The sequence below is a fragment of the Haliaeetus leucocephalus genome, unplaced genomic scaffold, assembly GCF_000737465.1.
Source record: "Haliaeetus leucocephalus isolate CR32 unplaced genomic scaffold, Haliaeetus_leucocephalus-4.0 Scaffold526, whole genome shotgun sequence".
Lineage (NCBI taxonomy): Eukaryota > Metazoa > Chordata > Aves > Accipitriformes > Accipitridae > Haliaeetus > Haliaeetus leucocephalus.
Window position 1 is genome coordinate 101865 of NW_010972962.1, and position 12995 is coordinate 114859.

The window sequence follows — 12995 nt, forward strand, 5'->3', positions numbered from 1 at the left end:
ATAAATGTCTATTATTTGCACTGCATTTACACACAGACTTCATCTTCTTTTCCTTGTTGCAAACTGAGTCAGTGTGTACTTCGATTTTTTGGGCACCATGCTTAACATTGTTGTTAATGTTGCTCTCATCCACATTTTAATACGTACTAGTTCTGTTTTAGCTCTTTTACACTTACAATTTCACTTAATTGAAAAGGAATTTTTATTTCATTTGCAAGATCTTTCTAGGTGTAATAGTCTGATTTTGTTGTTGTTGTTGTTTGTTTTAATGGGAGTGGATATCTTTCAACGAGCATTTTAGTGCTTCAAATAGTATTCCTAGACCTTCTTGCAGATTTGCTCCTTCTGAACTAGCTTTATGTCAGCTGGGTTGGACTCATTCCCTGGAAGATGTATTTGTTTGGATTCACAGTATTTGGGGGTGAGGGGGAGAGGGACAGGTGGGACAGTGGCTGGTTTGAGGCTTTTTTCTTATACTTCTTCTTTTTTCCCTGTCTTTTAACTGTAAAAAATGCAGGTCTCATCCATATTCAGTCCCCTGACCTTCTCAGTTCAGCTACTATTTTCAATAGTTACTATATTGAATTTTAACAAATTACTTGTTTATCTTTCTGTTTCATTTGAATCGGACAACTCTGTCCCATGCTGATTTTTAGGATCATAACTTCCATATTGTTCCCTCTTATAAAGTCTAAAATAGCCTATATTGCTGCTTCAGCGACTGTTATAGAAAAAAACTCCTGTCATTCAAGGCATTCAGGAATAGTGTAGGTCTTAACATTTGATTTACTATCTTGAAAGCTAATGCTTTCTAATTTCTCATTAATAACGTGGAAGAGATTCCCGTGCATTCTCAGATTCAGAAGCAGGGTACTGTGGCTTACATCAGTATGTTTCTTGTAGTATCCTTTTCAAAAACTTTAGCCTGTGAAAATTCAGTTATCAAAATTTTTCACTCTTCTTATCCTTAATATGCTGTGCTACCTTACTATGTTTACCTTTGTTTCTATGTTTTCTACATAGTTTCAGTCTTTTTTCTTTTTGCCATTATTTGCCATTCCTATCCTATAACATCAGCTATCATGTTCTGTAGCAGCAATTCTTATTCCTTCATTTGCGTATAACAGTTTGCATTAGTGTGCAAATGCTTTAATTACTACTTATTAACATCATATGATTTCCCAACCAGTTTGTATGCATTATTTTCTCTAATTATGGTCATGGCATATATGATAAGCATTTATGGCCCTGCCTTTGTGCTCTTCTCTTAAAAATGGCAAAAATTCTTCTTGGTGACAATTGTGTCTCTGCTGCTGTTTATCTAGAGCAGCATGGTGTAATGTTCTGTGCTCCCTTCCAGCTGTGTCCTCTTGCAGGTTAATTATTTTTACCCTTAGTCCCTTTCAGGATTCTGGTATGTATCTTTGCTCATGATCAGTAGCGCATTCTCTCTTTGTTGTAGCTGCTCTAGGGATACTCCTGCCAAGTCTTCTTAGTGGGGAGTCTTCAGTAGCCTAACTTCTTCCTTCTCTAAGTGTTAATTTCAAATCCTTTTCTTCCTGTCCATTCGTACTTCTCTCAACTTCATGTACACCACTATTCATCTAGCTGTTGTCTGACTATCTCTTTTGTCTCCCTTTTGTATTGTCTAGCTGCTCTTTTTTCCTTCCTTATTGTTTTACTGTCATTCTTTGCAGGTTTCTACTCATGGTCCAGGAAGCGTGAGGTTTTTTGCTAACAGATGTCTTCCTCAGTCTTGTCTGCATAATCAAGTTGTTCCATAAACCTTCCTCCAAACCCAGTGTGCCTGCAAACCTTCACCTGTCTGTGGATTTTCTTCTCATCATAATGCCTTTTCATCCAACCCTAAATTACACAGGCAACTCTAGCTGAATTTATAGTTATGTCTCAGTGGCTACAGGTCATTTGTTCAATCTTTTTCCCAGGGAAGCGCTGAATATTTTATACAAAGTGAAATCACTAGCAGTGGAAATTTAAGGCCAATCTGGAGCACCTTTTTCCTTGGTGATTAGGACAGTCTGAGGATAGAGTATTGGAATTCTTCTCGCAGTATGGAGGGAACTGAATCCAACTTTTGCATTTTAAAAGATGATCCATTTACTAAACTTTACAGCAAAAAAGAGGAACACAAGATACTTTTCTTGCCTGTGGTTCATGCGGAGGCTGAGGGTGAGATGTTACTCCCCCCCCAAAATGAAGATAGAGAACACCTAGCTATGATCCCAACTATACCTTGCTGCTTGGCATTGGCAAAACTTTAGTATTTGTTCATCTTCTCAGTGGTAGGAGTTTGGGCATTGAAAGAACTTGACTGGGAGAAGTGTAGTTACATTCAGACTTTGGCACCTACACAGTATCTTTGAAGACCCATATTTGTGATGTTCCTATGTATTTTCATGAACGTAAACATCAGCTTGAAGAGCCACAGAGATTCATCTTTACTTAGTTATTACTGAGAGCTACTAAAAATTAAGACTTACTGTATGGCTCAGCAAACTAATCCAGATTTGGTTCCCTATGTGTGATTTCCAAAATGCACAACAAGCCATTTCACAACAGGATCCCTGAATGTGATCACTGAGTCACTTGGGTAGTTCTGGATAAAATGTCGTACAGAAGCCTCCAATGCAGTGCATGCTGAACTCTGGACGCCATCTTTTTTTCTCACTTTGCCCCCCCAAAATTAAGCACAGTTTAGCACATGTGGTAGCGTGGTCCCAGATTGAACTGGTTACAAATAAATGTGGTTTCTGATATATAAACCCGTTAATGCTCTAGACTGTTGCCAAACAATATGAAGAACCACTTATTCAGGCACCTGATCTTTAGAATGCAGCATCGTTTGTAACAATTTTAACGCTAACTAAGTACACTTTGATGAGACAGCATTTAATAAAATGCTCATTAATTTCATCATTAGCAAGGGTATGCTAAGAAGTAAGCCAGTTTCTTATGTCACGCCCAATTAGCATCCCATGCTAGTAATCCCATTAGTATTGTTGAATTCACTAATGGAAAAACTAATGGGCATGCTAGCAGGGCACATTAATTGGGCATGACACCAGTTCTGGTTTTAATTATTAAACTACGATAATGAAATGTGTGTTTGTAAAATATTAAAATGTTGAAATAGGAGAGAAGACAATAAAAAATAGTATATGAAAAAGTGCACATTAGTATGTATAGATACATAGCTTTGTATTGTTATCATGGGACAGAGGACTGCTGTACAAACTGCCTCAGTACCAAGATGTTGGCTGAATGGAGTAGGAAACATGCTGTAAATATTCGTGGGAAATTATTTTTTCTGTAATCATATAGATATGTACACTTCCTATATATTTTCATACATAAGATACACAGTGACAGTCTCCAATTCAAAATGTACTGTAAAATGTATACTCTGTTCATAAATCTATATGCTGAAAAGCAATTTCTAATAGATGCACATCACTAAAGGCAGAATACTAAACTTTAACAAAAGGATTTTAGTATTAATCGCAATAGGTGGTTGTTTTTATCAACAGGTATTCTTTGTGTGCGTAACTTTAAGGTCTTTGAGCCAGAAAGAGTGCTAGAAGATCTGGAAAAAAAAAAAAAAAATCTGAACTGTCTGGTTTGCTACTACAAAGTAACAAGCTAGACCCCCAAATTATAAGGAAACTTATTTTTCTTTTATATATTTTTTGGAAATTGTTTTTTTGAAGCCTGTCTCAGGCCATAAAGTAGCTGCAGAAGTCATGATTCTTTAATATTATGTAGTACCTATGCAAAGAAATGTTTTTCCATTCAGTAGTTGCTTGCTACAAAGGACAATTCTATTTCATCAATTCAACAGAATAACTTCGAGTTCCCACAGGGTTCGAGTACAGTATAAAGTCCTGAGACAATATTAGAGGAATTATTGGAAAGTTAGATGATTATTTGGATATAAATCTCAGGAAAATTCTTGAAATACATTAATTTTATTTTTATTGCATCATTATATGAATTTACGTGCTATTTTTTTTCGTTGTTTACAGTCTTGAGATTTGGTTTGGCAACCACATCTGTTATATTCCTCTTAGCAATTCAGAAAAGATTTCTCTGTATTTTGTCATGGATGTCTCTGAATTCACCCCCTCATATCATTATAATTTTTTTGTTTTAATAAAACCAGGTAAAAATTCTAGTTAAATTTAAAAACATTTTTACAAGCATCCCTTGTACGGTAAAAACATCCTCAATAACTACCCTTCCCTCCCCCCCCCCCGCCACCCTGAATCTCTTGGTACGACCTTTTCCTTCATAGATGTATTATACTTGCTCAACTAAAAATTCAAGTCCTTTTGATACCAGGTTAACAGGGACAGAACATGCATCTTCATACTGTCCTATAAATACACCTCTTTTTTGGGTCCCTTCCTGTAGACAGGTGCTGCAGTCAACAATCCTGATATGCAGTTGCTTTCTGTGGGTGGCACATTGAATCATGGCCATCAAACTTCACAATGACAGCAATCCATGAAGTAGTTAAATAGAGACTTAATTTAAAAAATAAATAAAAAAAAAATCAGAGTGACATGACCCTCAATAATTTGCGCCTCATCCTTGTCTTTATTAGGAGAGCTACACAGGGTTTTCTATTTTTAATAGAAACTGAACTGGATCCTTGATCCCTCATTTATTATTTGAGAAGGTTAATTTAGTGGGGAAATCAGTCCTAAACATCGTTCAGTATTCCAAAAGAAGTTAAACAGAGGACTTGAGGACTTCTGTCTTTATTTTTAGATGTTATATACCAAAGTGTTGTAAATAGTAAGGTATAATTCTAAATCGTGCCTTCATAATATTCTAAATCAGATTCTTCTGTTAATAAAAAGGGATCTGCTGTAGCAGTTACTCCAACTAATGATGGTGGAAAAGAGTACAATGATAACAGTTGGCACCAAATAATCGCTACAAGAATTCAAGCACTGGGAAAAATCACAGTGGATGGGCAGTACACAGGTAATCAATTCAGTTCCATTTTGCTTTATTATTTTAGTGTTACTCAGGGTATTGCTCACTTGCTTACTTTTCCACTACCTATGTTCATCCATAAAGCAAAAAATTCACTCAGTTTTCTGACAAAATCACTACTGTTTTGTCTGTGCATCTGAGGTATCTGTCCACTGTGAATTTTTGATAATTTAATACTAAGTGGGAGGAGTTTGTCTTTTTGTGCTTGTAAATCTATGATTGTGTTAATATTCTTTTGTAAAATAGAGCTGTAAACATTTCCCGGATATGTACGGGAAAGTATTAGGATATTGTGTAACATTAACCTCTTTTTAATCAAATACCAATATTCTGTTATTGAGTTGAAAATCTGTTGAAAGCATTGAACACAAGAATAATGACCTATTTTGTTCAGGTTCTTCCATAGCAACTAGTGGCAGTACCATAATTGGAGAGAACACGGGAGTTTTTGTTGGAGGACTTCCACAGGGTTACACTATTGTAAGAAAGGATGTAGGTGAGTATGATTGTGATATAACAAATCCTAGACAGTGGCACTGACTTAACTGCTTTCCCAGTGCTATAGGCTGTATTGACATTGTGTCAGAAACATGAGGACAGTAATTACTTTGCATAATTATTTACATAATTGTTTTAATAAAAAATAAGTCTGTACATATCTTTTGGGATAGATTGAAATATCTATATAGCTGATTTCATCAGCAGTAAAGCAGTATATGAGGTCTGTGTACATTTTAATGGATTTTATACACTGAACTGGTATGCATGTGAAACTTACGTATGCTTTACATTCTGGACTCCCAAATTCTTTTCTAATGTACACATACAAATTGTTTTATTAGCTTAACCACAGGGCTATGCATCCCACCTGGGTGCAGGGATACAACATGGTAGCCTTTTTTAGTGCAGGTTTGGATCCTTCAGGGATTGTTGCATTGAACTCAGTGGTGTGTGAATATAGCTGTATTCTACAGCTGTATTTAGGTGGAGCTGAATTGTAGCTGTCTTCCAGAAGAATCAATAAACATATGTTTTCATACATAAACTTGGTATATATGGCAAGTGTGTATTCTAACAGCAGATAAGAGAGAGGTGACTGCATATAAAACCAATATACAATCAGCTATTCTCTGTGGTTTCATATCCAGGCTTTTGGTTTTTTTCATATTAACCTGAAAGCCAAATTGTTTAAGTTTGTGTTCCCACCACTGAGAAGGACGTGAAATCTAGTTGATGACTTCATGTGAGGTACACTAGAGTACAACTCCGTCTTTCCTTCTTTATGTCACTTTATTCAAACCAGAAATATGTGCATGTGTTCTTCTAAAACTTTGGTTCATAAAGTAATCCAGAATGCCTCCCTCAAAAACGCCAGCTAAATAGTCAAAATGAGATTGACTATAAATACCATTCAAGAGAAGGCCATCTATGAAACCTGCTTTATTTTTTTGTCCCCAGTGAAAAAAAAAGATATAGCAGCCATGAATCGCTGGGGGGGTTTTATCCAAACAAGGAAAGAAAAACTTTCCGATGAAGCTTCTAAACACGTATTCATCTGTCTTAGCTTTTGTAACACTGTTTCTTCCTATTCAGCAGATGCATGCTTTTCTTCACAATTATTGTTTTGTTTAAAGAGCATAAACCTGAAAACTTTCCTTGGAATCTTCATGGAGTAGATTTACACTGTTGTTCTGAAAGTACCTGTATGCAAAATCTCAAAAAGTTTAATATTTTCCAGCTGCATAGCAGTAGCTGCTGTCTTTAGTGACTATACGCATTCAGTAATCTGGATTTAGCTTAGAGACCAGCTTTATGAAGTCATTGATGGCTGGTTATCAATGCACACATGCACATATATAATAGGGTGAGCATGTATAAAACATATAAATTAATCCCTGTGTTTAGTTGCAGGTGATTGGCTTAAAAAAATTATTTTCCTTTTTTGCAGGGATGAAGATGATAGTCCAGAAAGGATTTGTAGGGTGTCTCAGTGACATATTTTTGAAAAAAGTGCATACTCCCTATGAAAACTGGGAATCTTTGAACTGGCAGGATGCTGAAGAGCAAAACAACGTCTATCATATTTGGGAAGGATGCCCCATTGTCCTCTCAGAAGGAGCACATTTTCTTGGCAAAGGTAGGTTGCTGTACTATTGCACTAGCCAAGTGTGTTCTTAAGATATAAAAGGTGATCATATCAAAAGTATTGCAGTGATCTGCTTTTCAAAGCAGTTTTAGTTATATAGGATTATTTTTGAATGGTTTAAAATTTGGTTTCTGGGTTTACAGAAGACTAGCGCATGAAAGAAGAATTGCATTCATAGACAAGTAGTGCTGCTGTAACTGTGTGCAGACTGATGTGCATGTGAAAGGTGAAGTTTCACTTTTGAAGAGACACAGATTCCTATAATGTATCAAAAAAATGCCAGGTAACAAAATTTAGGAAATTGCACCAGTTTGGTTTGTTGCACATTTGTTGTACATTATGGATAACTGTCCCTTACAAAGCCGAGTGATAAATTTGTAAACCTGAATCTTGAAACCTCTGAGTTCTTCATGTCGAAGTAGAAAGTAGCACCTAGATTTATGCTTTTGGTTTCTTGAACCTATTTATTTATGTATTTGACTAACTTATATATGTATTCACTTTCTTTCAAGGGTTCTTGGAACTGCATTCAGATGTTTTCAGTGGTGGACTGGAATTTGAGATCTCATTCAAATTTAAAACAGATCAACTGAATGGATTGCTTTTCTTTGTATACAACAAAGATGGCCCAGATTATCTTGCAGTAAGTTCAGAAATAGGAATAACTGTATTCAGATATGACCTATGAGTTTTGTCTACTAAGATATGTCCAGCACTTAAAGAAATTTCAAACCATAAGTTATTTTTGTGTTTTATTATTTTTGAAATGCTGTGCATAGCGAAGTGTAAGGGGAGCAAAAAGACTCCAACAAATGCTCAGAATAAGTTACCTTTATATCATAAATAAGGAAGATATCAATATATGAAAAGCAGAATTATTCTCTTTGCTGGATTAGAAGTGATTAGAAAAGAGAATAGAAGACGTGCGTTAAAAGCTTTCACTTCATTCCTGGGAAAGTATAGAGTTACCCAATTTCCCAGTTCTCATACTAGAACAAAATCAATTAAATTGTAAATCAGAAAGTTCATGATGCAAGTTGGCTGGTATCCTAATAAAGCTTTCTCTTTAAGGTATATGTATATTTTATAATCAATATGTTTTCTTCATTTTGACTTGAAACATAAGGACAGAAATTAGTGGTCCAGCTTAATCCCATCTCATCCCTATGACTGTTTCCCCAACACTGTAGAGGAGGCTGCATAAATCCTGTATTATTAGGCAAATTTGTGAGATAATGCCGATGAACTTTCTTTCTGGTGTCTGTTAAATAAGACTGTTATATGCTCAGAAGTACTGGTGATTCCATGTTTTCCAGGATTTTGTTTAAGACTGAATATGTTGCAGTTTTTCAAATTTTTTTATTAGTTACATGACTCTGGATTTTCATCTGTTTCTCCCCCCAAGGATTTTGAATGTAATTAAGCTCTGGTCACCATTACTTAGTGGGTCAACTGTAGTTACTACTTGCACCAACTAGTAGGTATTACACTGAAAGTAATATATCTTTTTAGTTGGTCCAAGAAGTAATCATTTACATTTAGAGATTTTTGAGGGTATTGTTACTTTTTATGACCTAATCTGCTCTTTCTGCATTTTTATTGAATTTCATTTATTTATTATAATGTAGCTGTTTTGCTAATGGCTGTCATGTCACAGCCTGTTTTATTGCATGGCATTACATCTAATGTGCCTTTTCTTTTAAACTTGTGACCTAAAATGTATAAATAAATTTTTCTCCTTTTCAGGTCAACTATAACTTGCTCTATATTTACTTTTTATGTTACTGACTTTTCCAGCAGATAATTTTTTCCTGGATTTTGAATTCTGCTTGACCCGATTGCTTCCTCTTTTTCAAGCAGCCTTAGTTCAAAAATTATAATGAGTTCCAGTAACAAATCTTGCTAATTACATGTTATTACTTCAGTTTTGCCCTCAAGTAATAACCAAGTTCGTGAAATGCTATACACACACTACTGTCCCACCCTAAAAAGACTTACATGTGTGTAATTCACAATACAGGGACACTATTTATGTGAATGCTATTCACAGGGACAAACATGGGGCTTCGATTCTTCTGGAGATTCTTGTGCTATGTGATCCTTGTTTCCTTTCTATTGCTCTGTGAAAGACTAACAAATATGAGAAAATAGCTTCTGACTATAAAGGAAAAAGGGGACTTGCTAAATTGGAAGTGCAGTCAAAAGCACAAAGTAGTGAGACAAAACACTTCTCTACTCCTACTTCCAGATTTTTGGCAGTTTTATATTATTTTTAGCACTGAAGACTGTGATTAGATACTTTTCTTTGCATTTGTCCTAAGTCAAGTGAAATTTTTTTAATCTCACTTTACGCCTGACCTCAACATCTCCATAGCCTTAAGATGAGGATATTCCGAGAGGATGAGTATATGCGTGCTTTTCCAACCCTTGCAGCTTTGTGTTCTACACATACATAATGATGACAGAAGGTTTTTCCGTACACTTGAGCTCACAAAAAAAGGTTAATAGAAAGTGAAAATGAGGTGTGTAGCATGTTGCGCATGAGCTACGATGTCTTTGTTAGGAGCTTTGGTCAGGAGACACTTGCACTGCAAAACAGATTACAAGACATACCACTTATCCTGAATGCCAGTGTAAGATGGTATTCCCTGACCCTTGCCTTTGCATAGGTCACAGCTCTCTTATTAGCTTTATAGTTTTGGAATGACTGTAGCTAGACACACGGCTGGCCTGCTACCAAACAGCCAAAGACTCTGTCTTGTCTTCTGCCCAAGACAAAATTATGTCTTAGAAAGGTGCTGTATGTAAAGGTCACTTCTTCCATGACTTCCATGCCCTGAGGATTAACTCAAGCCAGAGAGGTCAATCTGATTCTCTTTCGATCCAGGCATAATAATTATGAGCAAAGTGTGACCAGATAAACTAGTATGAATCTCTAGCTCTCACTCCGGCTTGTGTTTCCTCATGAATTTGTGACTGAAAGAAGGTACTGAGACTGCTGGTAGAGTTTGCATTACTGATTTTGATGCTGACCACTTCAACAGCAGCAAAAGCCTAAGCACTGCCATCTTACATGCAACAGTGGCACCAGCTCCCAAGACATTGTAGCTGATGATTTGCTTCTGCAAAGCTGCAAAGTAAGAAAAAAGTCCTGTAGGAACTTTTTCAAAAGAATTGCACTTTTGAATAGCTGTATGAAGTAAAATAACCAGTGTCCAAGATGAAAGTATCACCTGTGATGGAACTAAGGAGGGGTGTGAAATAAGCATTTTGAGAACTCACAGTGGAAATCTTTTTATTAGCAAAGAAGTGACTGTTACTCACGTGAGTCTTGTGAAGGTGATATTCCTGTTGGTCACCAGTGATTTCTCTCTGTCATCAGGAAGAGATTCCTATTCCCTTTCCATTAAAGAGTGACTGATTCTGAGGAGGGTATTGTCTATGTTTGGGCCTCTTCCCTCTGGCTTGCAGGTCTGAACAGGGCTAGTACCAGTATGGAACATCTCTTTAACCTTATTGATTTTGAACCGGAAAGACTGGTTCAGCATCAACATCACTACCATGTATTTTTCTTTCAAAGGGCTCACAGACTGACTGTCATTGCCAAGTTCTTTGAAGTCCATTGCTTGTCTCTGCTGGTTTTCCTGAATCTCAGGAAGACTTCCCAGTTCAAAGGAGATGAAGCTATAACCACTCTTGTAGCTCTACACTGACTGAGACCATTTTGGATGGCAGGATTAACAAAGTCTCATTCAGCCTCTAATGCAGCCCCTATCCTATCTGAGTTTTGTTTCTGAGAGCTATGGCTGGATATTCCTTTCATCTTCAAAATCATATATTTATAAGCAGATTGGGTGAGGTAGGGACTGGTCCCTGCAGACATGGAAATACAGAAGCACAAAATAATTTAAGTTGAAGGGACCTTTTGAAGTAATTTATTCCAAATCTCTGCTAAAAGCAGGACCAACTTAACTTTGAGAAGGTTGCTCCAGGCATTTTCTGTTTGCATATTGTGCATCTCTTTACAGATGGACAGTCCACAGCTTCTTAAATTCTACAGCCTGTTCCAATCTTTGACCATCCTCGTTATAGAAAAAAAAAAAATCCTGATATCTAACTGTGATTTCTCTCATTACAACTTGTCTTTTGCCTCTCATCCTTTCACTATGCACCTCTGAGAAGAGTCTGGGTCTGTCTTCTCTATATCCTCCCATAAGGTAGTTGAAAATTTAAGTTTTCTTCATGCTTACTCTTAAGACTCAACAAACCCTGTTGTCTCAGCTTCAACTCATATGTTATGTACTCCAACCCCTGATCAACTTGGTGCCCCTCCACTGGATTCACTCTGGTGTACCAGTATCTTTCATATACTGGAGTATCTACAACTGAATACAGTAGACCTGATAGGTCTACTGTATGTCATATGTGATGAATTGAGAGGAAGAATCATCTTCCTGGACCCACTGCCTACCTTATTTCTAATACAGCCCAGTGCATGTTGGCCTTCATTTCAAGGGTACATTGCTGACCAGTGTTCAATTTGCAGTCCATCTTGACCCTCAGTCCTTTTCTTCAAAGCTGCTTTCTATGTCTAGAATACCGTGGCAGCCCCTTTTGCTATCAACAGCAAACTTGCTGACAGTATACCCCATCCTATTGCCCAGGTCATTAATAACATTTTTAATCAGAATCGGTCCCTGTATCAATCTCAGAGAGATGCTACAACCTGCCAGTGGGCCTATAGAAGCTATTCTTGCCCCACATGTTTTCTAGATTCATGCTAAGCTTTGGCTTTCCTAATTCCAACCTTACTTACATGCCCAGGTATACCAAAATAAGATTGTGTGCATAGAGAACAGTATTAATAAAATATTGCAGTGGTGCTTAATATTTGTACCCCAAATTCTGAAAAGCAAGTATGCTTTTAAGCATTAAACTGAGAACCTGCTCAGGTTTAGAGCTGTGATATAATGCTCTTGTTCTGTTGAGAGATGGTAACTGAGATGTCTGACAGAATAAGATGATCTTCATGCATTTTTGGTAAAGTAATAATATATTTTCCAAGGACAGATTAACAATCAAGCATTCTTTTTAAAGTGGTCTCAGAATTTTATCCAGAGCAAACAATTTATCTGTTGTTTTTCTGAACCTATGTTCAGTACCAGAGAGATGCTAGATCTATGTAGGACTTTGCTTTTTTTTTATCTTCACCATGCAGAACAGTTCAAAGTGAACAGTGGTCCCCTATCTTTAGCTGCACTTGGGCATTCTAAATGTCAGTTCAGGTCAACACAAAAAGCACAAGCATCATTCACTGCCTGCCTTAAGACTATGCCAAGATGAGTAAATTGGAAGAGGGATGTGCTGAGTAGTGACCTCATGTCAAACACCATGCCCTCTCTCCAGCTTCCAGGTCTGGCAGACTTGCTGGCATACTATTGTAGTCATGCAGCTGAAATGCTTTCTTCACACCAGCACAGTGTGCTCGTATTAATTCTCATCAGTGGATAAAAATGGTGACTTGTCAAAAGGACTGCTTTTTCGAGCCATACTCATCAACATTGGTGCAATGAACTGTCCTTCAGTTGTATTGTAGAGTCCTTAGCTACAAAGGGCTACGAACTTATGAAAGCAGAAAAAGTTGTGGCCCCAAAGAAACAAATAAACAAAACCCCTCTGTCTCATGAGCAAGCAGTCAGTGTGCACTCTGAACTAGGATGTGTATTGCCCCTGATACCTCAAGTAGTGAGTTCTTTCTTCAGTAGGGGTCCCTGTTAAGGAAATACTGTCCAATTACAAATACCGCAATATTAATATTATCAGTAAC

General features: G+C 36.9%; 1 protein-coding gene across 1 annotated transcript in view; it reads left to right on the plus strand.

The window, feature by feature from the left end:
- LOC104837413 (usherin-like) overlaps positions 1–12995 on the plus strand; it is a gene marked incomplete at its 5' end in the record, with an annotated part of 349356 nt that overhangs the window by 99877 nt on the left and 236484 nt on the right. The window contains 5 exons of the mRNA XM_010576524.1: positions 4884–5010; positions 5417–5514; positions 5917–5931; positions 6991–7159; positions 7681–7811. Of these exons, the coding sequence (XP_010574826.1) occupies positions 4884–5010; positions 5417–5514; positions 5917–5931; positions 6991–7159; positions 7681–7811 (540 nt within the window). The remainder of the gene's footprint in view (positions 1–4883; positions 5011–5416; positions 5515–5916; positions 5932–6990; positions 7160–7680; positions 7812–12995) is intronic.